Source organism: Ambystoma mexicanum, chromosome 13 (genome assembly GCF_040938575.1).
Source record: "Ambystoma mexicanum isolate Mex_15411 chromosome 13, UKY_AmexF1_1, whole genome shotgun sequence".
Classification (NCBI taxonomy): Eukaryota; Metazoa; Chordata; class Amphibia; order Caudata; family Ambystomatidae; genus Ambystoma; species Ambystoma mexicanum.
Genome location: NC_090938.1, coordinates 552,867,812 through 552,894,834, shown reverse-complemented (window position 1 = coordinate 552,894,834; position 27,023 = coordinate 552,867,812). Strand labels below are relative to the sequence as shown.

The following is a 27,023-nucleotide window of genomic DNA, read 5'->3' as shown; positions in this document are numbered from 1 at the left end:
CACACTCTTAAAGAAATAATGAGCACTTATACGGCTATTTATTCAAAGCTTAGAAGCAACCAGTGATAACATAGAAATAACTCACAGAAGTAACATAGACATAAATCATAGAAGAAGCAAAGAATTCAAAAGGAAAGACATAACCGTGAGCATAACTGGATTCCTCATCTCGCCCAGAAGCGGCTTGAAGACCCCGGGAACAGCCAGGCCGAGAGCACTACAGCTCACAGGAGTGCCGGACGTAAGCGTCCTCCTCCGGCTGAAGTCTCACCTGAACACCTCCGGGTTTCCGCATATATAAACACTCCGAAAAGGGGTGGCAGTTCTCGAACCTTCTGGAAATGGCACTTGCGCAGTTGATGAGCAGCCGTCGGTTGCCAGCTGGGTCAATCGACAGCCACCCCCAAGGAGCAGAGTGCCTCCCTTCTCTAAAAACACGCTCGTAACAAACCATAACAAAGTTAGCTTTCCCAGCAGAAATGTCCTTGACCGCATACCAGGTTTGGAAAGCATGTTTTCCTCAGCACCGTGAATCTAACACTCAGCAAAATGTGTGCAGCTTTTCACTGCGGCATGAAGTAAATATCCATCATGGCTCCTAATGCTCCCAGAATGCACTGCGCACCAGCGCCATTTTAGTTCAAGCATAACACTCCCCCAGGCGGGAGATATCCTTACAGATGGTGGCATTTCTTGGAGGGAGAAACTTTTTTTTCATTGTGGCAACAGAGGCCGCTTCTCTCCCTGCATCTGGGCGGGAGACAGCATTCTGCCCCCGGGCGGGAGATTTACTTTATATTTTAGTTTCTATCCCCTGGCGGTGGCAGCTGAGGCCGCACTTTGCTCTCTCACCCATGCAGAAGTTTTGTCGGTCACTGCGGCGGTCCTCTGCTCCCCCGAGCCGAGAGTTACCATGACCATGCGGTGGCAGCGGCTCATGCGCCCCGCTTCTCTGTCCCCCAGGAGGAAGACTGAGGATTGGCGGCAGTCCTCTGTCTTGCAAGTGGCAGCGTAGGCAAAGCCGCTCGCTGACGTTCCCAGGCAGGCGGTAGTCTTTTTTCTTGCCGCCACACGCTGCCTCCCTCGGTGCGGCGGTGGGTCGCTTCTACGCTCCTCCTGCGGGAGTATGTCCAACTGCTAATCCACACCGCTGTGGGATGCCAGGGGGCCATGTGATGTGCTCCGGCAGACAGTGGCGTCGCCAGGAATCATTTTTAGGGGGAGCACAGAGGGGGCCAAAGACAAAAGTAGGAGGGCCACAGACAAAAGTATGGGACCGCCTATAAAAAGGGAATGTGTGACGTCACAAGCACTCCTGCAGTAAGGTTTTGTACACACCAACTACCACACCCCACTGCATCTCCCCACCCATCAGAATGTAGGCACGAAACCATTAAGTCACTAATGACATATGATTGCGGTTTCGTGCACTACATTCTGATGGGAGGGCTGCAGGATGAAGTTAAAAGTTTATTGGTTTTCATTGTTGTGCGGCAGCATACGGCTGTGTGTGTGTGCCTGTGGACAGACGCCAGGCAGCACTACAGACAGTGCAGAGAGTAGCCCAGGCAGGGGGGGCCAGGGATTTAAGATGGGGGGCACACCCTGCCCCCCTAAGTGACGACACTACCGGCAGAGGCTCTCAGCCGTGCTGGCCTTGGCCCAACTCCTCCTGCAGGGTGCGGGGACACTACGTCCCGCTTTCCTTTCCATAGCTCTCAACCATTTGTGTCGCAAAAGCAGGTGAAAACACCCCATTTTATTTCTGGCGGGTGAGAGCCCATTGAAATGAATGGGCGTGCAGGAGGCTTGGCAGGTGAGTCAGCTCTTTACAAGGCGGGTGACACACACCAAAAGCGTGTAAATTGAAAGCTATGCCTTTCTTTTTTTTTCTTTACGATGATCCGGCAGCATTGCTGGGGGCCGGATACCCTTGTTGCATGTTTTTATGGGACTGCGGTCTCCGGCCCCCGCCATTATGTGGATGCTCCTACTGGTGGGGCGGCCCGATGGGCCCATGATCCACGCACTCCGCAGCGTGGCAGGAAGAACACCATAGCTCTCAACTCACCCGCTTTTGGCCAAGCCTCCTGCACGCCCATTCATTCCAATGGTCGTCTCACCCGCCAAAAACAAAATCGGGTGATTTCACCCGCCTTTGCGAGACAAACGGTTCAGAGCTATGGAACACAGACACTGTTTCTCTGTGTAACTTCCAAGTGGCAGAGCGCTCGGCTCTTTTATTAGAGCAGGCCACTTGCCCAACATGTGGCTTGGAACGAGCCACAATGCTCGTGCTGACGTCACAACATCCAGAAGCCACAACTGTTGGCTTTGCCAATGCTAGTTTCTTTTTGCTTCCAGTCCTTCGAAAAGGAATGGCGCGTGCGTTTCACTTAGTGGGTCCTCATTTAACCTCTTGCCACAGTATCATCAAAGGCGGAAAGGTGCACGCGCATAGATACAAAAGAAGGACAAACAAACCGGATGCGGAAGATAACATCACATTTCTGAACCGGGAGCCAGAATGCCATGCTTACAAATTCGAATTGACAATATAAGACATCTGTTTTAATTATGAATGTTTGAAGCAATCAAGGTTTTCTAGTAACGTTAAGTAGGCTTTTCCTTAACCGATTATTTCATTATTAGCCTCACGTAAACATAGTCTAAAGTCATTTTGGAAACTAGGCTGTGAATACTGGTAGTTTTGGTTTTGTTAATTTTATTAATGTAAAGGGTTGTTCTTTCTCAGAAGTCCACTTGTATCAACGTTAGTTCATTCACCTCTAAGATGGCTGCCGGATTTACTCACAACGGCTTCATCTTCCGATGGTACACCGGCAGGAGTTAAAGTCTCAGGAGGATGGTGAGGGGTCTGCAATAGCCGGTAACATTTTTAGTTGTAAATGGAGATACTACTGGGGGTGAATGGGATTCATGAAATGTCGCCTGCGTTTTTCCCCCGGAAGTGGCCACTGGGTCACGGTCCTGGGGAGGAGCTGTCGCCTCGTCAGCACTCTCACTGCTGAAGTCACCGGATCATGGGAGTGTGCAACGACTGAAGTGTATGACAGTTCCGAATTAGTTTAGCCCCGAAAGAACATGCGATGCATCCCTAAAATGTCCTTCATCGTTTATACCTCAAAATATAATATACAGCACACAACTGGGTGTGCATTCACGCAAAAGTAGCATCGAATTGCATATACTTCAAAAGGCATACACATAAACTCGTTAGCCCCCAAACGGCCATCGTTCTCTGTGCAAAAATGCCCCCCTTCAAAGCTCTACAACATGCTGCTTGTTTAAAATAGGAAATTCCATAATGCATGTCGCTAATATCCATGCATGGATACCCAGCAAATCGTGGCATGATTCTTTTCATTATATTAGAATTACACACTTAGCTCATGTATTCATTTGTAACATACAATAATGTCCTGAACACGTATACCAAAGTTCTGTTCTTCAAACTTTCAAATCCCCTTTCTTTATACCACAAAACATCATTCATAACCCATAACTCATTCATAACCCAAAATCCACTTTATTTGTAAACCACGCGGCTATCCCACTCAAGATTCAAAGACACTTCGTGCTTATGACAGCGGAAATTACGCTTCGTTTATGTAATGGAATATACAGTAGTTTTGTTGAGTGCATTTTCTGCCATTTTGGCGCCCTCACTTATTGAGAGAAAAGCACGAGCAAGTACTGAGCATCTGAAGTGTTGATGTGTGCATACTGAAATAACTTGTTTTCTGTATACTGGTTGGTTTTTAGGTGAGTGGCACATGGGGTGTCTGTCCAGAATAGAGCCGCAAGTGTCTGCGTTCTGTTGCGCTTGCAAATGAGGAAGCATGCCTTAGTGAGAGGATGTTTCAAGAGTTGTGTGACATTGCTAGAGAAAAAATACCTATTATTTATTTCAATAAACCATCATTTGGACATTTAGTGTCACGTTACTTAACCATACATATTAAAATTTGAAATGTTTCTATGAGTAGCAGCAACGTTTCTTAATTTTCTGAAAATTCGGATACATCGGCCTCGGGAGGATAGCTCACGGGCAATGTGCTCGCAAGACGACAGAGCAACACAGGTTCGATCCCTGGGTCCGCGCTTAGAAACCTCTGGGTATTAAGTGTGTTATAAATAACCTATCATATCATCTGTGGCCATAGCAGGAGTTTTTCTTCCGATACATCTCTCAATGATTTTTTGTTTTGCAAGACGCTTGAGACTGCTAGGAAACATGGAAAGCAGGATTATAGTTCACTGTTATATTCTTTAAGAATGCAAAAGAGCAGTTGGAAAAGTTCGGAACGTTTCTGAGGCATTAATTAGCTTGATGAATAGAAAATGGTCTACTTCCATAATAATCTCCTGAAAGATGGACCATTCTATGGTCATAGCTATTTCTAACAGAATTTCAGACTTTGATAGGATATGAATAGTGTATAGCACATCTAGCTCGGTGGCTACAGCTTCATTGGACACAGAGGCAGGAGCATGGAAGGGTGATGACGTCTATTTGTAAAGTCATCAGTTGTGGCCCTAAAATGCCTGCATTATAAAGCCACTTCCATATTTTGTGTTGATGGTTGAATCGTTTTATATTCGACTGCTCTCAAGTTTCCTGTGGCTATGCCGCATACTGCATGAGATAGGCCATCCAGTACTATTTTGCTTGCAATTCTGGGACTTATAGTTTGACAAAACAATCTAGTCCTTAAACAGAATCTGAGAAGCTTTGTATAGGGCCAGTATCAAAACTGTGGTTTGAACAATGTACTTTTGTTATTTTTTGCCAAAAAAGCATAAAAACAATCACATACATATCATCATATGCAAATTCATTGAATCACAGTTATCAAATTGAGTAAAATTGCAATTAATAAAAGCCATGATCCAGAAGAATATAAGCTTCATCCGTTACAGGAACAAAGATTTTCACCATCCAGTCCCATTGTATAGTCAATATTTAACATTTAGCCCTATGCAGCCAAGCTCTGTGTACAAATGTAGCAATATAGTAAACCAAATTCAGGTCTGTGGCATTCTTACACAAGGTCACAGCCTCAGTAGACGATCTGACACCCTTTAAGCGTAGTACTGGGAGCCGATAACACTTTCTCAGGCTTAAATATCCTGGACAGAATAGTAAAAAATTCATGCTAGACTCCTCAGGGTTGCCACAAACCTTACAGCCCAACTCTGGTGTAGAAGACCGCCCTGCCGTATAGCTTGCCAGTTTAAGAGTGCTGGTGCATAATTGAATATATAAGCACCAGGCATAAGCAGGAGCTACCAAATCAAAATAAGGTTCAAAGCCATAGATCATCTCATTTTGTCTTATTAAATTCAACCTTTTTCTTTTCCTGCACTGCCTTATAGGCAGCCCTCAAGTTCCTTGGATGTAGTTCGTCAATCTTTGTTCCCTTCTTTTTATATATTTTGCAAGTTCATTCTTAGCCGTTGTACAGTCCTTATCAAACCACCCCCGTTTACCCAGCCCCTGTTTTTTTGCATTCCCACTTTGTTTAGTAAAGAAAGTATACAAGGCCTTTGTCCCTGGGGGGTTGGTCGCAGAATTTGCCCGCCTCAGGCCTTTGGTCTATAGCCTTAATCTCGGGTATCTGCAGGTCAAGTAGTGAATTTGCTTGTGGCATACGGGGTCGTTCAGGTGCAATGCACTGCTTAGGTCTGGTCTAGCCCGCCCTGTTCTCCCCCAACCTCAATCTGCTTGGTCAATTTGACAACCGGGTTTTTTAACTGAGTTACCTCTGCCATTATGTTTGAGAGGACAGCCAGCATATCACGCTGGCAATTACAGTAGCTGACATATGTCAGATCATCTGTCTCAAGATCCTCCCCATCCACCCTCTTTGCAGAATTGCCCCTTTTTTGCCTTTATGCAGGGATATCTTAAATTAGTGTTAGGGGCTCTCTTTCTCCTATGCTTTTTCACTACTTTAATCCATGGGATAGGGTTATCCTCAAGATCCACCTCCCAGCTCAGTCCATCAAAACGATTAAGGGCGGGTATTGTGGGGACCATCTGCACATCATTGGGGGGAGCAAGCTGCACCAATTTCTTTTGGGGGCCCTGCTCGCTCATATCACCCTGTTCCTCAGCCCCATATATGTGCAGCACAACTCCTTTACAGGCAGCTCACCCAGGCAGGGGGATACCACCTTATCTGTCCCCCATGCTCCCTCCGCCCTGACCCTCATAGGGTCCTCCAGACCCCCAGCAGCTGCCATATATGTCAATTCTAATACCTGTGGTGTTGATGCATTAGCAGGTGTCTGCTGAGGGACCAGAGGGCTAGGATATTCATTTTTTTTTTAAACTTTATTTTTAGATTTTCTGCATAAAAACAAACAAGAATGCACCAATAGGGTGCATCAACAACAATTGCGCTACTTAGCTCATGCTTCCCTCCCACCCATGCCTGTGTATCGAATGTCCGTTTCTGATGGCTCGTTCCCTTTTTTCACAGTTCGTGGTTAGTTGTGCTTCAAGTTGGTTCATGTCCACTTTCAGACTTTATGGGGTCTGCAATTGTGAGTTTGGGTTAGCTGCTGTCGAGAGTAGATATGCAACGTAGGATCCCCATATGTCGGGGGTCGTGCGTGCAGAGGTAGCGTTCGCAGGAATTCAGTGTCTAGACCTTGACAGTACAAAATGTCTTTTTTCCAGGCTGCTAGAGTGGGAACTGGTCCCTGGCCCCACGTCATAGCGATTCTCCTGCGTGCGAGTACCAGGAGGAGGGCCGCCAATTTTCTTCTCGAGGAGTGTAAGTATTTGGTCAGACTAAGGAGGGGGACTGTAGGGAGTGGCAACAGCTCCTCACCTATTATTGCGGCTGTCGTTTCTAGGACTTGCGTCCAGAATTGGGATACCTCGGGACAGTCCCAGGCGAGGTGGAAAAAGACAGCGGCAACAAGACCACACCTTTCGCATTGTGCTGCTGATTCTGGGTGTTGTCTGTGTTTTTTGGCTGGTGTAAAGTAGGTTTGATGCACGAAACTGAAGTGGATTTGCTTAGGCCGTGTGTTTATCACTACTTTTTGGGTTTGACGCAGGATATAGGTCCAATCTTCTTCAGGTATTGTGGCTTGGATGGCTGTTTCCCATCGTATTTTCATGTGAGTGTCGATGGTTGCTGTGTCTGTTAGAAGGGATTTGTATATTGTTAGGAAAGATTTCATGATTGTAGGTAATTTTCCTTCCATGTGGCAACCCCTAAACTTTTTGCTGTTGTTTTTCACCTTGTTCTTGACTTTGCCAGAGAAGTGCAGCCTTCTGCCGCACTCCTCTGGGCTTTTGCTCCTTTCTTACGGGGAAACTGACATGCCCTTAAGACAGTCAGTACCGGGGAACGCTGTTTCCCGTAGTTTCTTTTATCGTGTTGCGGCTTTAGTGCAACATGACACAAGAGGGCACTGTAAGCTAAGTTACAGCTCTCTTGGGTCTCTAGCCTTCTACAGGCCCTAGATACTCTTTTAGGATGGTATTTGATCGGTGCAAGTCATTCAGGGACTCGAATGGTGGCAGCGATCGTTTTGTTTATTTTGAGCTCCTTTTGGCGTTCTGAGCACGTTTTTCGCACTGAACCCAAAATGGTGGCCTGGCTCCCAAAATGGCCAGACCACGAGGCTCCTTTGTCTTGTCCACTGACCGTCTTGCTCCCTTCACCTTCCCCAGGTCGAGCGACCCGGGGCCTTCCTTATTTGGGCATGTACTTTCCCGCGAAACGTGGTTGCTTTCGCGGGCTTCTACATGTCGTTTGTGTGCCTCCAGGGTGTGGGCTGGGATGTCTGGTCCCAATACACATCCTGGGTGCCAGAGAGTCTGGGGTGGTGTGAATGCCTGGGACCACCGTGGTCCGTGATTGGTCCACGTATGGTATGTGTGTTGATGAGCGGATCTCCCATTGGCTCCCCTCCGTTTTGGCGCGAAGGGAACCGTGGATAAGAGGGAGCTGGAAACACCACTACCATGTCAATCTCCTGAGTTCTCACGAACGAAGGAATACAGGAGCCAAGTATCCTGCAACCAAGAGGCTGGACCGAGGAATCGCTGGTGACCCGCTGAAGGAATCCTCCTTTGCACTGCTGTCGTCCTGTGAAACCCTTTCCTCCTTGGATCGAACCAGAAGGCCTGTACTGGTGCTTCGACCTTTGGAATAGCAGGAACAGCTATTCCCGGCGACTTCATCATCTCCTGCCAAGTAAGCCTTCGGAAGTGTCTCTGGGCCATCCAGTTGACTGACCAGCTTACAAGGGAGTCCTGCTCTGTAACTGCCGCCAGGTTGTGTTGTATTTCGAGTCCTTGTCACTCTCCCACGCTTCGTACACTTGGCGTTCCCAAGTCTGAAGGGAGGAGTGTACATTTGGCTTGAATACACACGGCCGCTCCGTTGTCCTGCTGCGGCAACAAACTGTGCTGGTTTCGTCGATTGGGACGTCTTTTTGCTCTACACGACTACGAGGCGTTCCCTGCTCTTCTGAACCTGCCAGCTGCTGAAACTAACGTGGAGAAGCCTGGGTCTGCTTGCTTCGGGGACCGGTGAGTAGTTTAGCTAGGATCTGGTCACCCTCCTGCAGTATCCCATTGCTTTTCCCTGCTGTGTAAAAACAGCACCCTTTTGGCCGTACTCGCGCTCTGCTTCTGCCCGCTGTGGAGGCTGCGCTTGAGTTGCGGAACCTGTTCTCCTTCTGCTGTGCACTAACCCGAACTGCCTGACTTCCTCCGAAGAGCTTCCCCTTTTGCCCGTTGGCACCGGCGTGGCAGGTACTTTGAGCACAAGGCTCCACTCTTCGCAGGGCTCGGACTTCCATCTAGTTAGGTGCCTCTGAAGGCGAACTGAGTCTAAAGCGTTATCGCACTGCCTGTTTTCCTTTCCTTTCAGGTGGACTACATATTTCGTGCTTTAAACGCTTGCGACTGTGTATTTGTATATATATTGTGTTGATATGGTATGTGTTGGTTTAATATGGTGATATTGTGATTTTCTCGCTACGGTCATTGTTTTAAAGGCCTTAAAATAAATGTGTTTATATTTTTGATATAACAACTGTTTGGAGTAGTTTGTAAGCGCTCTTGCTTTGTGTGCTCATTGCGGGCTTTCAGTCACCCTCACCCCTCTTGAGACCTAGTCTTGACCGCCGCGATCGCTACCTTGATTGGTCTGGCTTGTCCAGAGGTTACCCTGTTCCAAGTAATTAGGTTGGCCTTCTGAACTTCTGCGCCACCAGGACAGAGTTCAGAAATCCGTCTTAACATATATCAGTGAGACTAACCTCCCTTCGCCCTTCGCTTGGATTGGGTTGTGCAGTAGATCCCATGTTGCTGGTTGACGAGGGAATGATGGAAAAAGAGCTTGCAGGGTATATCGTAGTCTAAAGTAGATGAACGTGTCGAGTGATGAGTCACCTCCTTTTTCTCTGGCCATCTGGGGCGTTATAAATGTGCCTTTGGGGAAAAGGTCGCTGAGGGATTGGACGTTGACCTTGTTGAGCCGTTAATAGAAGACCTTCTCTGCTGGTAGAGGGACACCCGGGATGAATTTGATTGGCAGCAAGGGAGAAAATCTGGTTTGTACCCCGTATTTCTGTGCCATTTTTTTCCAAATTGCGTAGGTGGACAGGACAGTGTTCATTGTGTTATGAGGTACCGGAATGTGGGCAATGATGACTGCTCGTAGTAAATTAGGAGATGCTAGGGCCCTTTCTATCTGGACGTGTGGTCGTATAAAATGTGTGGTGTACAAGTGGCTTAAGAATTGTGCCTGGGCTGCCCAGAAATATCTCTCGATGTCAGGGAGTGCGAGGCCGCCGTGTGATGTTGGTTATACCAATGTTGCGTGGGCTACTCTCGCTGGTTTTCCCGCCCATAGTAAATCCAGAATCAGGCTTTTAATTGTTTTGAAAAAGGACCGTGGGAGAAGTAGTGGTATATTCGTGAATAGGTAGAGGAGTTTGGGGAGGATCACCATTTTGATCAGTGAGGCTCTGCCCCAGAGTGTTAGCGGGAGTGTTCTCCACCTGTGTATACGCTCTTGGAGTGCTCCCAGTGTAGTCTCGTAGTTGTCTTTATATATATCGCCGTGATTAAGGGACATATGAATACCCAGGTAGCGGACATGGGAGCATTCCCACCTGAACCCCTGGTCATCTGAGAATTTAGTAGTATGCTGTGTCAGGGGGAATATCACTGATTTGGAATGATTAGTTTTGAGACCGGAGATGTTATTAAACTTAATCACTTCATGCATTAACGGGCTGAGGTTGGTCTGGGGATCATGGACAAAAAGGATCACATCGTCTGCGTAAAGTGAGACCACTAATTTATGAGATCCAAAAGTGAGGCCCCAATGGGGTTGTTGGGCGCGCAGCCGTGAGGCGAGGGGTTCCATTATTAAAGCAAAAATGAGTGCTGTTAGAGGGCAGCCGTGTCTGGTCCCACTTTCTAATTTTATACTGGAGGATTTCGTATTACCTACCGTGATGGAGGAGCGAGGCTCATTGTAGAGCAGCAAGACCATTTTGATGAAGAAGTTCCCCAGTCCCATTTGTTTGAGTACCGCAAGGAGATGGGGCCACTCGACAGAGTCAAAGGCCTTCTCTGCGTCGAGTAGGACAGCTATCGCTTGTTGTGAGGGTTCGAGTGCCCCTATAACGCCGAACAGTCTTCTGATACTATAGGTTGTGCTGCGCCCAGGAATGAAACCTGCCTGTTCGCCTAGTACTAATGCGGGCATAAGAGGGAGTAGTCGTGTCGCTAGGATTTTGGCCGGTATTTTATTGTCCAGGTTAATCAGGGAGATTGGCCTATAAGAGGCGCAGTCTTCCGGGAGTTTGCCTGCTTTTTGTAGAAGGGTAACATTGGCTTCACGCAGCATTGGTGGGAGAATTCCACGGTCTAGAGCTTACTCATAGACTTGCAGTAATAGCGGGGCTATGGTGGTCGCAAAGGCCTTGTAGAATTCACGTGTAAGGCCATACAGGGCCTTGGTATTCGAGAGAGTTTTAATGGCTGCTGTAATTTCTTCCAATGATATTGGTGCGTTTAAAGGTTCACGAAATTCGCTGGCCACCCAATAGAGTTCAGTCTCATTTAAGAAGTCCTGTAATATCTCAGGATTTGGGGTGTGAGCTATATAGGTCTTGATAGAAGGTACAAAACGCATCTACAATTTCTTCCTCTGTGTATACTAGAGTCCCTTGTGCGTTGCAGACTCGTTCTACGTGCGTAGGCTTTCTGTCAATGGCTATTAAGCGGGCTAGCAGTGCGCCTGGTTTTTGGCCTTTGCCATATTGACGGATTTGCTGTCTGCGCCCCAGAAACTTTAGCTCTCAATTTGCTGTTTCTTTAAACTTCAGCAGCTCTTCTTTTAGGTCGGCTTGGGGCTGTGATTCCTCAGAGATGGTGCATTTGCGTTCAAGCTCCTTTAGTCAAAGCTCGCTGCATGTCAGTTCTCGTCTTATCAATTTCAGAATAGCATTCTCCTTCGCCATGTATATGGCACGTATATAGCATTTTAGTGTTTCCCACAAAGTTCCTGCAGAGCTGACGGAATCTTGGTTCACCTCTAGGAAGGATGTAATTTCTTGTTGTAGTTCGGTTGTGAACACATGGTCCGAAAGCGATCCGGGCTTGAATCTCCAGTTACGTGCTGTTGGTTTGGCATTAGATAGGTACATTCAAGTGTTACCATTGAGTAATCGGAGAAGGATCTGGGGAGAATTTGGCTGGGTCCCCATCGGAATGGGCTTTGAGCCGACACCATCAGGTAGTCGATGCGCAAACTGGTATTGTGGACGGCTGAGTGGAACGTGTATTCTCTCGAGTCCTGGTTGGAGTATCTCCAAATGTCAATTAGGTCAAATGTTTGGCAGATTTCTTTAACCTGGAGACTAGACTTGGAAGTACGACCAAGTGTGTTGTGTGATTTGTCTATTTGGGGGGCCAATGGTGTGTTAAGATCTGCTCCCCAGATGATTGTAGCTGAGCTGGTCGTTGCCAAGTGCAACATGACCCAGTTGAAGTTGTTTGGGCTGTCTGTATTGGTGGTGTATGAGTTTACCAGGACTACTTTTTCCCTGCGAGGATCCCCCTCACCAATAGTGTTCTTCCTTCTCTATCTCTCTTAGAATCTATCAGGCTGAAGTTGGCCTTTCTGTCAATCAGGATAGCTACCCCTCTCGCTTAGGAAGTATATGATGAAAAGTACCTGTGGCAACCCCAAAGCCTGTCCCAGTAAGGATCTGATTCTGGGAGGAGATGGGTCTCTTGCAGCATGACTATATTAATTTTGTGTCTCCTGAGATATTGGAGGATTCCCCGCGTTTTCGCTGGTTGATTGCCTCCCCGGATGTTCCAGGTGGCTACTTTAAGCTGTTCTGGCGGATGATGGCTGGATGCTTGGTTATGATTATATGGTGGACGGCGGAACTCGGTGGTATCATGATGGTGTGTAAGGAACTGTTTGATTTCTTGGGTGGCGTGGTGGGAACCTGAGGTTGACTTATGATAGTCGAAGGCATCTTTATATAACCGTTATCCCTCCCCTGCGTAGGCAACCCCCAACAGGCCCACGTTAATCCCCCCCTTATGAACATGAAAGTTAACAGTGCCGTGCTTGGGGTGCTAGTAGCCTTCCAAGTGGAAGGGCTGCCTTGAATTGTAGAGTTATGATTCTGTGGTAGCGTTCTTGTGGTCGTGGTTGCGCCTTGATTTTACATCTTGCCATGTTCTAGTGGTAATTTATGGTGGATCTCTCCTCATCCGGTCTCTGCGCTGTGGCCTCGGGTTGTTAGAAGCAGGTCTGCAGCCAGCTCGGTCGAGGTAGTGGCTGGCTTCCTCGGGTGAATTCAAAAATTGGGTTTTGCCCTCATGCTGGATGCGTAATTTTGCAGGAAAGAGCATTGAGTACAATGTTTGGTTGTCATGCAGTCGGCGTTTGACGGCTGTGTATGACTTTCTTTGTGCTTGGACAGCTGGGGAGAAATCCGGATAGAAATGAATGTCTCCATCGTAATGGAGGTCCCCTTTTTCCCTGGCTGACTTGAGTATCGAGTCACGATCCTTATAATTTAAAAGTTTCACTATAATTGGTTGTGGGTTTGCTCCTGGGATCGGTTTAGTGTTGGGAACCCTGTGCGCCCTTTCCACCACAAACAGCTGCGAGAGGGTTTCAGCTCCAAACAGTTCCACAGATTCCGAGCTGTTGCTCCCTGACCCCAACAATCCTAATATTGTTTCCTCGGGATCGTCCTTCTAAATCTTCAGTTTTTGCGCACACAGTCTTCATTTGCGTCTCTAGCGCCGACACTCTCGAGACCAGAGACATTGCACCATCGTCCAGGTCTGATAGGCGTTGTTCGACTGTATTCAGTCTATCCGCATGTTTATCCAGGCGATGCTGCATTTGGTCGACCTTTGAGGATAGCGTATCGAGTTTGTAGCCAAGACCTCCTATGCCTGCTTTCAGGTCTAGTAAGATTTCTCTAATGTCAGAATTCTGAGGCTGCTCTTCTTTGTGGATAATTTCCTGTACCGGCGTCTTTGGTCTGCTATTTGGTTTGGCTGATTTGGTGGAGGAGCCTGGTTCGAAATTTAGTTTTTGCTGGGACTTGTTGGTCTTTCCCATGGCTGGCTTTGAGGTGTTACTGCTGTGTAGTGATCGTCTATTATTGGGGGTATTAGTGATGGTAGCACGATGGAGTCGGCACCATACATCGTACTGCCCATGCGTTGTGGGCATTCAGGAGGGTTCGACTTGCGATTACGAAATACTGTGATGGGTCGGCGCCTGAAGGAATCTCGGCGCCCACGGGGTATTTTTTGCCACACGTCGCCGCTAGTTTTGTTTTCCTGTGGTGAATGTTTCTTAGGGTACGCAGCTCTGCGGTATCGTTGTTAGGGGGGGTGCCGTGAGGCCTGCAACCCTGTTGACTGGCGTTGTCCATAGGTTTTACTTTAGTGGGGCTCACAGTGCCATCGCCAAAGCGGAGATTTAATGCCAGAGTGGTGAGGGGGGTTACCCCTGCTCCGGTGGGTGTCTTTGGTGGCCCTGGATCGAGTTTTTGGTAGTGATTCTTAACCCTGTGGCATTAGAGGGGGGGTGTCCAAACTGTTCGCCGTTGGTTCCGGTTGTCAAGACCGGCGCTGGGGTCTGGAATGGGACGGGTGACGACAGTGGGAGCCACGGATCCGTGTGGTTCGGGATGGTGATGTACCCTTTTCTTCGCTGCCCACCGCACACCACTTTGATCTAGGAGGTAGGGGTGACCCAACCAGTTATCCATGCTTAGTGCGAGAGAGTGTGGGGAGCAGTTTTCTGCTGCCCGCCCGCCGGCGTTTCAATCTTTGATTTGCGTTCTTTTTTTCGTCCTGGTGCGAGCGACGGACATCTCTCAGATTTTGTCCAGGGGGTGTGGTGGGGGGCGACGTCTGATGGAGCAAGGCATGGCGCTAGGTCTGCAGGCAATCTTACGCGGCACTCGAGGTGTTTTTGTGAGCAGCCATCAGCGCCACGCTCGACTTGGAATGCTCTTACCTCCTTGTCTTGTGAGGTTCGCTTGCGAGCGGCAGCCCCTCCTCCCCCCGCCGCGCTGAATCGGCGGACGAGGCCCGCTTCCAGTAAAGGGCGCACCCACATTTCTGTCCCTCTGGGCGCCTGGGCTGGCTCCGTTCACCGACACAGCCGACACGACCGGGGTCGCTCGGCGAACCTTCATACGCAGCTGTTAGGATCCCCACAGTTGATCGGCAGCTCCTCCGCCACACCGGCAGTGCGACCACGCTCAGGCCCCTCCTCTGTGTGTGAGGGCCGTCAGGCTCCGACAGTGGCCTTCTCGAAATGGATCTTTCGTCAGGGGGAGCACCATCAGCCATGACAATGGGCTCGTTATGAATGATAGCACATACTGCAAACTTCCAGCAGCATGAAAGTTATAGAGGCCACCACAGAAGCGCAGATTGTTCAGGATTTTTTCAGGAGCTGCACGGAGCTTTTTAGGGAGCTGCCATCTTGGTCGGCTCTCTAGCGCCCTCTAGGGCTATGATATTCAATAGAGCCACTCCCTGGCCTACCCTTCAACTTAAGAGCTGGGTTTTTATATGTTCTACCTGCTATTTGGGGGGTGGGGTGGGTATTGTCACTTTAAATGCCTCTAATGGGTCCGTACTTTTCTCTATCCTCCTTAGGCTTAGGCCACAATTGTGGCTCCAGCAGCACCAGAATCGGGGACATGGGGATCAACCTGTATAGTTACCAATTGGGTCTTATCGGGACTGACTGCAATTTGTTATTAAAGGATATTTCCCACAAGGACAGGCATTTATGCTAGTTTGGGGAAAGAAAATGTTATGCCTGGCTAGTAGCTTGCAACTTTAATATCTAGGTGAAAGGTTTTTTTACCAAGCATTTGTAAACCACCATAACTGTCTTGGTATATATATATATATATGTAACTGCTGAAGGAACAACAGGTGAAGAGTGGCACTCTTCAAAGTCACATATATAGTAAAAAACGTTACTCAGTTAAGGTAAAAACGTATCATAACAAAACCCTGGAAATTCACCTAAAGCCACCTTAACTTTGTGCCCCCTGTTGCTCAGCTTATGACTGCAATGATGACTTCACTGATGACATCACTTGTGACATCAGCTCTCCATTCATCAGCGGCCAGAGTAGAACTCTTGCACACGTACACTGTTTTCTTCTGGTTTATGGATGGTCCTTCAATCGCAGACCCTGTTCTTGGACAGCTGGTGCTGTGTCTTTGCTGGACTCTATGCTTCTCTCCATGCTGGACTCTATGCTTCTGACGTTGTTGCGCCCTGTTTCTGCCCTGGGTGTGGGATTCGCTTGGTCCTCTATTGCAATTTAACTGTCCTACTCCCTTTAATCTCACCTTGGGTGGTGAGATAAGACACCCGGGGGCAGTGGGTCTCTTCTATCTCTCACTCCTTCATACTTATCATTCAGATATCATCTTTTACCAAACTACTACAATTGAAAGCTTCAGAAGTAGTGATATGATGTATGCCTAGCTGTGGACTATTTTTCACAATGTAGTCATTGTTATGAACTATTGTAAAATGCTAAAATCATATATGTAGAAACTTAGGGTAGTCTAAATATGTGTAACTACTTAGAGTGATCTTATGTCTGGTGCCATTAGTTAAATAATCTTTGTTGGCATATGCAAGGCATAAATTCGTTTTCAAAAATTGATTAGCAGAGTTTGCTAATTAAAATGTTCTTGATTAGCTAGCAAACAAACCTATTTAAGTAGCAATGTTGTACTCATATTTTTGTCACCAGAGGATATTTGTACTCAAGACATAAAATGAGCAGCAATACAGCAGCTTTGTGTACCACTGAAGTTAGAAACTAGTGAGGAGTCAGACAATGCAAATTCTTTATTCCGCTAGACCTGCAGGTCGAGTAACTTAGTTTACCTACTCAACCTTAGAGAAATGCTCTCGAGCCAGCCCATAGCAACATAACACATTTAAAACAAGGGGTTGTATCCGCCCTCTGAATAAAAGTTATGCATTCCTCGCGCTGTGTCCTTTACTTTTGCCCTGAAAAGCAGCCACAATCAGGGGAAAATAACTGCACCAATGTTCAGGATTGCAATCTCACTTGCCACATCCTGGACAAATACTAATGACTTACTTGTCCTCATGCTAGGGGAGTAAGTCCACTTGAGGTAAGACTATAAAACTATCCCTTGGTGTACAGGTCACCAACTCTTAGTATAAGTCTGTACTACCCAAAGGATCGTGGTAGAATGGCAGAGCAGCCAGGCATATTTTATGAGGAGGATGTGAGCTGTAGGTAAGCACACTGAACCCAGTAAATACAATAGTCCAAAGAAACTCTTACTCAGTAAAAGTTATTTTAAAAATATACATGTATTCTTATTTACACAAGGAAGATAGATAAATACTTGTTTCACTTAACCAACACACACAGGAAATAATAGCAATACTTTTTAGAGATGCTTGATTCAATAGTAGTGGCTCGTGGTTGCATTTGTTACAGAGAATGACACCTCTACCGTATTAATCAGTAGTACCGCACACTTACATTGATTTACAACATATACAGTAATTGTATTTGTTTAGTAAAACCACATCAAATAAAGTCTGTTGGAAGGAAAATAGTTGTTTATAGATACTTCAACAATTCTTGGCATTGTAGTGACACTTTTCAAGGCTTCAAATGCTTTTACAGTCCAATCCCTAACTATACCAAAAAGTCAGTGTAGGAGTGGAACCAAAGTCTTATGTAGCAGCAGAACAGTTAAAAATTCCTAAGGATACTTTAGTCACACAAATCGAAAGGTCTAGCAATATAACTCAAAGTAGGGGGACCCTGCAAAGGACTCCCTGATAAGACACAAGCTGTCAAACCTGGGCCAGAGATAGGGTGGCCACCCGCACACACCTTAATGCACCCCAGTCACACTGGAGCGACTCTTCATGTTAAGGTAAGTTCTACCTTTAGCTCCACAGTACTTTAGGTTAGAAGAAGCAAATGTAGCAGGATTCTCCTCTGTGCAGCAGCGACGGACCCAGTCTCCGGATTCCTCAGTCTGGTGACAAAAGGAAGGACTCTAAATGGGATTTCACAATAGCAGTCTCGAGAGAGGGCCCTTGGCGTGGATTTTCTCGGTCTCCCTGGTCGGTCTGCGGTTTTGGCACCTTTTTATCAACTCCAACAAAGGACGGTTATTGCCTGGTCGATCTTCCTCACTTCTGTCGTCCGGCACTCTGGTGAGGGGACTTGGATGAATGGGATCATGCCTCTGGAGGTCCAAGAGGAGCTCACCAAAGTTCTGGGCAGATTAGTCCATGCCAAGACTTTGCAGTGCAAATGGGTCGGAGGTCTCCTAGTATTCGCGGTCTGCAGCCCTGGAGAGTCACAGCACCTCAGGAGATGTCTCGATCTGTGGTTCGCCTTGAGGCTAGTTGGTCCCACCAGTCAAAGGGAAGGAGTCGTCCTCTTCGGAGCTCCTCAGTTGATCAGAAAACAGGGTCAGGACAGCAGTGGTCGCTTCACAGTTACTGGAAAGTCTGCAGGCATCTCTGGTCGTCTTCAGCTTCAGATCTTCTGTTCCAGTGGTCGACTTGCCGTCTGCCTCAGCAACCTCACCTTATATTCGGTTTTCCCACTCCTCTGCAAACTCCCTCTACATTTTACAGAAAGGGGCGGGTGGGTGCCCAATCAGGACAGACATTCCCCCAGTGGGCTTGGGTTCCATTCAGGCACTGTGGCAGACAAAGGGCAGGGGAGTCTTAAACTCCTCCTCCACTTCCTGCCTTCGCAGACACACTGTAACTTAGACAGGGACACCCAAGGGTTCCCGCCAAAAACAAAACACACACACAGACCTCCGCCTCCCAGAATTATAGAAGAAGGGCTAACGAAGGACAACCACATGAGAAATGGTGAGAAAAGAAAGCAGCCACCATGTTAGAACATAGATGACCCTATTGTGCACAACCTTGACTGTGAATACAGTCTGCGGTAAAAAAAAAAAGCACCATAGTTGGTAGAACACATTCACTGTTACTAGCCATAACTGTAGGGTTGTCACTCACTAAAAAGTCACAGAAGCAGAGAGAGAACTCCACATAAGGTGGTGTGTACTAATCTCTCACATGATAACTCTTTAGGAAGGATAAAAAGTATCCCTCTGTCCTTAAGAACAGTAGTTGTTAAGGATAGTGAAAAAATCTCAAATGAGAACCCAAAGTGGTCCCAGCAACACTGCACCTAGGGTGCAGTGTGCTGCAAAAGTTAAGCACAGATGCCTTTAAAGAGATATGGAGGAAAGCAGAATCCATAGTAAAGGTAAAACACAGAGAACAGAGTTCCAAAAGTCAGAGCAAATAAAAATGAATGCGGGGAAAACGGCTCCCCTCATTCAGGATAGAAAGAAAAAGTTCCAGAAGTCCAGCAAAAAGTGCTGGGGGTCTCACTGAGAGAGGGGATTACGCATACAACTGATAAATCTCCCTAACACCTCTCATAATTTCCCCTCCTCACCCCCATGTCTGGATTGGAACAATACTATGCTTTATAAAGATAACTTGAAAAGTACATATACCATAGTGTCACTCAAATATATAAATCCTTATAGAATTATGTTTGACAATTGTGGCATTATTCCTCCCATTTTGACTGGAAGACTACAAATACAGAATGCAATTCAGCAAAAGGCCAAAAATGGTCTCTCAGAGTGCACTGAGAACATAGAAAACCTCTAAACCATGTTGGGGCATTATATCAATTTGAGCCGAGTCACACACTCCACAGCTGGCTACTAGGGGCGCTGTGGAGTGTGTGACTCGGCTCAAATGGATTTTTCTACTTTCATTATTTATATATATATATATATACACACATATACACATATAGAAAGTGTGTTGACTCCTTCGTTCAAAGAAAAAGTGAGCAGCACTCTTCACAGGATAAAATCACCAATCCAGATTTGCATTACTTCATGTAACCATTACTTCCTTTATTACATCAAAATCAGGGAAAAATCACGGCACACAAAAAAAAATCGTATTGCGGTCCTCCCAAAATGTAGCAAATAATTTTTCCAAGGCATTTACGCGTTTCGCGGCTAACTTGCAGCTTGTTCACAACAGAGTGTCTCCTCTCAAAAGAATCATTTAAAAACAAGAGTGGTTAGAGGTGGAAAGAAGACTGAGTTGCTTTGCTAACCACATATGTTGTATAACACTTTGGCCATCTTTACATCATTTCCTGTATGGGCAATAGTTAATGGGCTTAGCTTTGTGCAGTGCATTTTACCAATTTGGTTGTAATCTAGTGGGGTATCAGTCATATCTATGTTAGTGGTGGAATGAATAGGGGCTGCAAAACTTTCTCTGCACTATTGTGCGGTTTCCCGTCGATTCTCATTGCCTAGCATCTCCCCCTTCAGGGATATCAATATTTCCTATGTCAATTTCAAGTAATTTGACATCAGACACACATTGTTGTCTGCATGATTGCATTCCTATCGCTCATGGTCGGCTAAACCCACTAGTGCAGAGGAGTTTGCAGCTCGCCCTCTCCCCACCATTCCCAATATCTACAATTTACATAAATATTGCATGCAGTCAACTTAACATATCCGCTCACCCTGGTCGTCCACTCACTGCGTCCACCGATATTTTGTGGGCAAAGATAATGCGGACATCGTATTAGCCACATGCCCACCATGTTTTTTCAATGGCCAAAAACGTGCGTGATACAATAGCAGTATATCGAGGTGAGTATTTGGTCTACTTTAGCCAGACAGTGCATACTGCAGTGACGGCATATCGAGATGTCATAGAGTGCATAATCAGCTACTGCACTTTTAAAAAAAAAGAAGGGGGTTGCATAATTCACACATATGGAGTATGTGTGCTAGCAGCAGACAACATATAGTAATGTGCTAAAGTGCATAGTGCATTAGCAGCCTATCAACATGTCCTAAAGTGCATAATACATACCACGATATATAGCGTGCGTAATGTAGTAGCAGCATATCCATGCATAGTGCAATGGCGACAATTTAAGTTGCATAATCAACTGCCACGATTGGAAAAAGTGCATAAACTACACATACAGAATATGCATACTAGCAGCCAGCAGCATGTGGAAATATGCTAAAGGGCATAGTGCATTAGCAGCCTATCAGCATTGACTCATAAAGTGCATAGTGCAATAGCAGCCTTGATAATTGCATTCACATCCACATTGTAAACCAAATTTCACCAGAGTATATAAAATCCAACATATGCACCTGCAAGCTGGATTTGCAATTCTCCATCTATTAGCAGCTCCATACCGAGATAGCTGCTCTTTTCAGGTGGGCCTCATGGCAGCTTGGCCTTTAGAGTGCAGTACTTAAAAGGACTGACCGTAGCACGGTTTTAAAAAAATACAGGCGTCCAGAGGCAAGCGGCAGATGGTGAGCCGATGATCAAGACCTCTATTTCATCGCCATTAAGTTTAAACCAGTTCTGGCACATCCGTTCTCTGATGGACTTCAGAGGAAGTGTATTGCTAGTCCACACAGAGTTCCACTGAGTCAGTGAATTTAGGGCAGGCAGTACTCACAGTACCATGTGGCTGGCTTCTTAGCACCACGTCAAGTGCAACAATAATCTCTCATCAGGGAAAAGGAAGTAGATATTTTGCGTAAACTTCCCCTGCTACGGGTTCTCTGGGGATCTGCCCCATGTACTTCACGAATATTTGTATGGAGCGCGTTGGGACTTGAGGGGGGTCAGAGGGTATGGCGGATACATAACATTAAAAGCGCCCCCCAAGCTCTGAAGATGGGTGGTGTGAATGTATTATATACATTTTAAGAGCAAACCAGACCACTTTCAACCTCTTGATGCAGACTACCATAGGGGGCAAACCGAAAGTTGGGTATGAATGATTTTGGCAAACGCTGTATTTTAACATCTTTTTCTCCTTTTCTTTTAGATTTCTCTATGGAGGCGTTACACAAGAATGGCATTGTTGTGGCGGAAGTGCTCCAAGACAGGCTTATGTGGCTGGAGAATTTCTGGCTGTGGGCTACTTTTCTTGGTGATCCTAAATCAGTCTTCTGCATGTTCTTCCCAGTGGCATATTTTTTGAACCAGAAGGTCGGAGTGGCAGTATTATGGATAGCATTAATTTCAGAATGGTTGAATTTGGTGTTCAAATGGTAAGATGTGGGCGATACAGGGAATGTGCGCTGACCAGCTTAGGTAGCTATGGCACCAATTCAACTATCATTGGGAAGCCATTAGCTTTGTATCACTGAGCCCAGGAGCCATCAGGTAGTATCTTAGAATATTCAGTTTGGTGAATGCTGGTGTGGGGCTGAGCATGGGTTGAGAAGTGTGTACCACATTCACAAGTACCAAAATCTCAAATAAAGAAGACAACTCTGAAAATAAGTGTATTTAAGAGGATGGCTTGCTACCGGAGCAAGTAATTGGACAAGTGTTGTTTGAACCCTTGTTTTTTGCTTGAAGTAAGCATTTGGGCTACCGCAAAACGCAGGCTGCCAGTAGTATGTATGAAATCTCCTTAAAAGCATACATTAAGGACTAGGTGAGTCTTGTTTGATTGGTTACTGTATAAAAGGTATGTCGTTTTGAAGAGGCTTGTTGAGAGCTGGTCAAGAAAGGACATTCCGTAGTATGGTCTGTTTTTTAACGTTTCCACATTGATCTGTTTTTGATCCTAGTTAAGGGCTGAGGCATCTGACATCAGCATTGGAATTGTGTGTTTTCACTGCCCTTTCCGATCATGTTCAGGAGATCCGAATTAAGGGCTGAGGCATCTGACATCAGCATTGGGATTGTGTTTTTCCCTACCCTTTCAGATCACGTTCTGGAGATCCAAGTTAAGGACTGCGGCATCTGACATCCTAGTTAAGGGCTGAGGCATCTGACATCAGCATTGGGATTGTGTGTTTTCACTGCTCTTTCCGATCATGTTTAAGAGATCCTATTTAAGGGCTGAGGCATCTGACATCAGCATTGGGATTGTGTGTTTTCACTGCCCTTTCCGATCATGTTCAGGAGATCCGAATTAAGGGCTGAGGCATCTGACATCAGCATTGGGATTGTGTTTTTCCCTACCCTTTCAGATCACGTTCGGGAGATCCAAGTTAAGGACTGAGGCATCTGACATCCTAGTTAAGGGCTGAGGCATCTGACATCAGCATTGGGATTGTGTGATTTCCCTGTCCTTTCCGATCATGTCCGGGAGAGTTGAGGCTTCTAACAGTATTAGCGGGATTGCTTGATTTTATTTTCACTGCCGCCATCTTTGAGTTTGGTTTACCCGTGTGCATTGGGGCGTCTCTGTTCTTGCTGTGAATGAGAGCGGGCGGGAAGTGTGATGGTTGGTGGCAGCAGTGAGGGTAGGTATTTCCCCACTTGAACCATGTTCAGATGCTGCTGATAGTTTCTGCAGTACACAGAATAACTGGGGCAATAGCCCACAGTACACACATAGCATTGAAAATGACAATTGGCATAAAACGAAGTTTGTATGACACCACTTTAATGAAATGTAAAGAGACGTTTCAAAGGTCATAATTCACAGTAGTGTGCATTTGACGTTTGATAAAGCCTATGGATCGTCACTCACAGGCAGACTACATTATAAGGAAATCTGCTTAACTAGCTTGAGCCTTGAGACGGGGAGAACTATAAAAGAATTGGACGCAGCGTCCCTCTTGAAAGTGCGATTATAGACCAAAACTCCAGTTGTTGTGGGATTACCAAAGATAAGGAAAGAAACCCCAGAATGTGAATAAGATCACACCGAGAAACAGGGAAGTTCCATAGGGTGCTTCCATGGTCGATAATACTACACTACCACAAATGCAACTCTTCAAAACAAAGTATCAGTAAGCAAAGCAGTCCACTCATTGTCTACAAAAATATATATTATGTAAAAAAAAAAAACACAGACCGTCTGCCTAGTAGATCTGGGTCAGATTACAATATCAAAATCAATTAGTGTATAAATCGGATGTAGACATTTGAAGTTGCAAGGCATAAAACATCAATCTTCTCCAGCATACAATGTCTTACTCCGCAAGACTTAATTATTGCTTGCCATTGGCTATTGACAAGTGCAAACTTTGAGGCCTCGTCTATTTCTTATTGTAGAGGGGAGAAATCCTTCATCAGGGCCATCTTTATTCAAAATTATTTGAGAGAAAACATTCTGTCAGAGAAAATGAACACTGTCTAATTATGACTGTAACATTGGCACCAATATTTCCTCCAAATTAGCATGCACCAAAGCAACACTTAAGACATCTGAAAGCAGCAGCTCAGTTGCTCCTTCGGGGTGATTAGTTACTCATGAATAAAATACTCCCTGCTACCCGTGTTCCTGTAAAAACACAAATGTATTGGCAAAGAAAGGCAATGAGAAAGAAAAGGAGGCGGTCTAATTAGTCATGTGTCCTGATTAGAAGTAACCCTAGACATCAGCAATACTTATACAACCCAATGTAAGTGTGGGTTAGCCTAAAATAACATAAAAGTACATGAATTTAAATCTGCGATATTTATGAAAGCTCTTCCATGAAAAAACAGTACCAACGGGAAGAGTTTAAACTCAAAATGGGCAGGAAACTATAGAAAATCAAACATATGTTCAAATGTTATGTTACTGGATTGATACCGATCGCCAATGCCATTTGCATGATCTCCCAGAACTAAATTAAAAGAGTGACCTAGCTTAAAGGCAGCCACAGATATTGAATCCAAGCTATCATTATTGTGATTGAGACCACTGCTTAGTTCTGGGAATCGCCAAGGTAGTACCTCAGGTAGTTGGGTGCCACCCAAAGCAAGCAGATGTTGGATCCAGGGAGGATCCCCTGATCACCTTGCCCTTGTCCCTGGTGCATGGCAGAGGATAAACATCAAATATCTAGATCTCATATTGATATTTAAGTTCTATTGAGAAAACTCACTATTCTGAACGTTATTCTTAAGTCTTTGACTGATGTCAGTTGAATAGGTGTGCAGGGGACAGAAGTATACACTACCTTAGGATACTATTCTACTTCACACATGGCAGAGGATAACCACATTGCTTCACCGCTGGCCAGTCCCCACCCCAATGGCCCATCAAGGTAGACCACCCATGGAATCCAAGGCTCCCCTCCCCAATTGGGAGACCCTAAAGCTTGCCCTAACTAGACCCAAATCTCCAACACTGAAAGTAACAGCTTTCTCATTGAGGGAAACACTTTCTACAAAGGTAGCAGATATAGTACTACTGTTGCCTGTTCGCCCAGCTCATCAAAGAAGTTAGGTTTGGAAATCTGCAGAACTCACAAAAAGGATTGTGGTTCCTCTGATAGTGTTCGAAGCTTGTGATTTCAGAAACGTGGAATATCTGACAAGGGAATCTGTGGTCCAATGCCAGTATTGCCCAGTAGCATGATGGTAGTCAATGGAAACAAAGTATCATGCTCCTTGCTCACACAGTACTCCCAATGAATGTGGAAGTACAGAACCTTTACCCAGCATATTTCCAGCCTGCAATGCTCACACTGGAAACAACACAGCCCTCAGCCGAATGCAGGCAGCCTCCAAGAAGGTCAAATGAACAAGTCTGAAATCCAAGATGGCAGTCATGCCAGATATAGGCGAAATCCAAGATGGCAGTCATACCAGATATAGGTTTGGTACAACCCCATGAGCTGAACATAGTTCCAAGTGGACCTACGGAGGCTATCTGATCCCAGCCCTCACTCGGTTACCACTCGCAGACGCAGACCCTCAATGAAAGGTCCATCCTGGGGAAGCATGGAAACAAATATCAATGCAACCAGCCCTTTTTGCAGCGATCGGGCAGCAGGAGGCTTTTGTTCAGAGAAGGCTGGAGACTAGTGGAGGAAGCGGAGGCTGGAGAGAAGGCTAAGCAGGAGGTAGTAACATCAGGATGGGTTAGCGGACAGAAGAAAGTAGTGGTGAAGAAAGCCCAAGAGGAAGTGGTAACATAAGGCGGGTAGAGCAGGCAGAAGGAGGTGGTGGCAGTGAAAGCCCAGGACGAGGAGGTGACACCAGGAAGCATGATTGGACAAAAGCAGTTGGTAATAGCAAGAAGCAAGCGTCGACAAAAGGAAGCGGTGGGAGTAAAGTAGGTAATGGTAAAATCAGGAACTGAGTGAACCAAAGGAGAGGGGTGAGATCAGATAAAGTGAAGGAGAAGGTGGTAACATCAGGAGGAAAGAGTGACAGAAGGCGGATGGCAAGAAAGAGAAAGCAGAAGGAAAGGGGTATTAATATAGAAACAGATACGACAAGAGGAGGAGTGAGTGTTATGGATGTGGCAGTGGTGGTGATATCTGAAGGAGGAAGGTCAACGAGGAAGGGATGAGAACATCAGGACCCACAGAGGTGGTAGAAGATGGAGGTGTGGAAAGTAGGGCCCGCGAGTGACACTGAAGCCGTCATATCAGAGGTGGAAAGTGAAGGAGAGAGGGGGAAAAAGATGTAGGCATAGACAGCAAAAATAAGAAGGCTCCTGTGGGCCTCGTGTGTCCTAGGAGGTTATGGCCAGATCATAGAAACGAACAGGAGTAGTCCAGGGTACGCGCTCAGCCAGAGCCAGGGATCCGTCTCTAGATCTTCTTGCCCACCACGGACCAGTCTACGCACAAGTCTAGGTGCCAGAGTTAGTCACGAGCTAAGGGGCCCCAGAAAGCCCACATTTAGACTAGACCCCACAATGTCAGAGCAGGAGCGGTGAAGTAACCTCCTAAGAAATCTGTTGAATCAAACATGGGCCCTGAAAGCCTAGTTATTTACATTTGATGAAAGAGTCATTTGGAGAAGGGCATCTGGATTGTTATTTCTAGTGGGGAGAGCACAGTTTTGCATTTATCCTGATATCTTTCGACATAAAATGTTGGTTGATAATGCTAGACGCTCAATGAAAAGGCAAAAGGAAATCCAATTTGTTTTGTGGATCTGAAGCAGGCCTTAGAATTTGCACTTGCCACTAGCCATTGGCTAGTGATAATCGACTCTTTGCGAGTAGGAAATGGTGTGTAGTGTGTATCTGAATACCTGAGGTGGCGGAGTGAGATTGTATGCCTGATGGTAGCTTGCAAGTTGACATTCTTACGACTGCCTGAAGGGAACATTTTGGTGGGTACAGGGCGGGGTAAGGGAGGGATTCCCAAGTTCGACGTTGAAACTATGTTCGTTAACGAAGAGGTGTTTAATGATGAGCTTTAGGGACTGGATGGCATGTTCTGTGTCCTCCTCCCCCTCATTCCCCCGACCCAAAAAAAATCTACTTTCAAGGGATATCTTTGTTTTCAAAAAACACTTTGCAGATCTTTGTGCACACACATTCATAGTTAATATAGAAGCCATAAGACTAATTGTGTTATTTTTACTTTCTTCATTATGTTGTCTTCATTATTCATCTTTTCA

The 27,023-nt window shown here is 46.1% G+C and overlaps 1 protein-coding gene across 7 annotated transcripts in view; it reads left to right on the top strand.

Annotated features, from left to right (window-relative positions):
* Window positions 1-2,777: 2,777 nt before the first annotated feature.
* The window catches only part of G6PC3 (glucose-6-phosphatase catalytic subunit 3), a 78,825-nt gene continuing 54,579 nt past the window's right edge, over window positions 2,778-27,023 (top strand). The window contains exons 1-2 of one of the 7 annotated variants that reach the window (XM_069634334.1): window positions 2,778-2,869; window positions 21,535-21,622. In XM_069634334.1, coding sequence (XP_069490435.1) covers window positions 2,833-2,869; window positions 21,535-21,622 — 125 coding nt within the window. In that variant the 5' untranslated portion in view covers window positions 2,778-2,832. The other 6 variants (XM_069634330.1, XM_069634333.1, XM_069634329.1 and 3 more) reach the window with 6 other exon arrangements.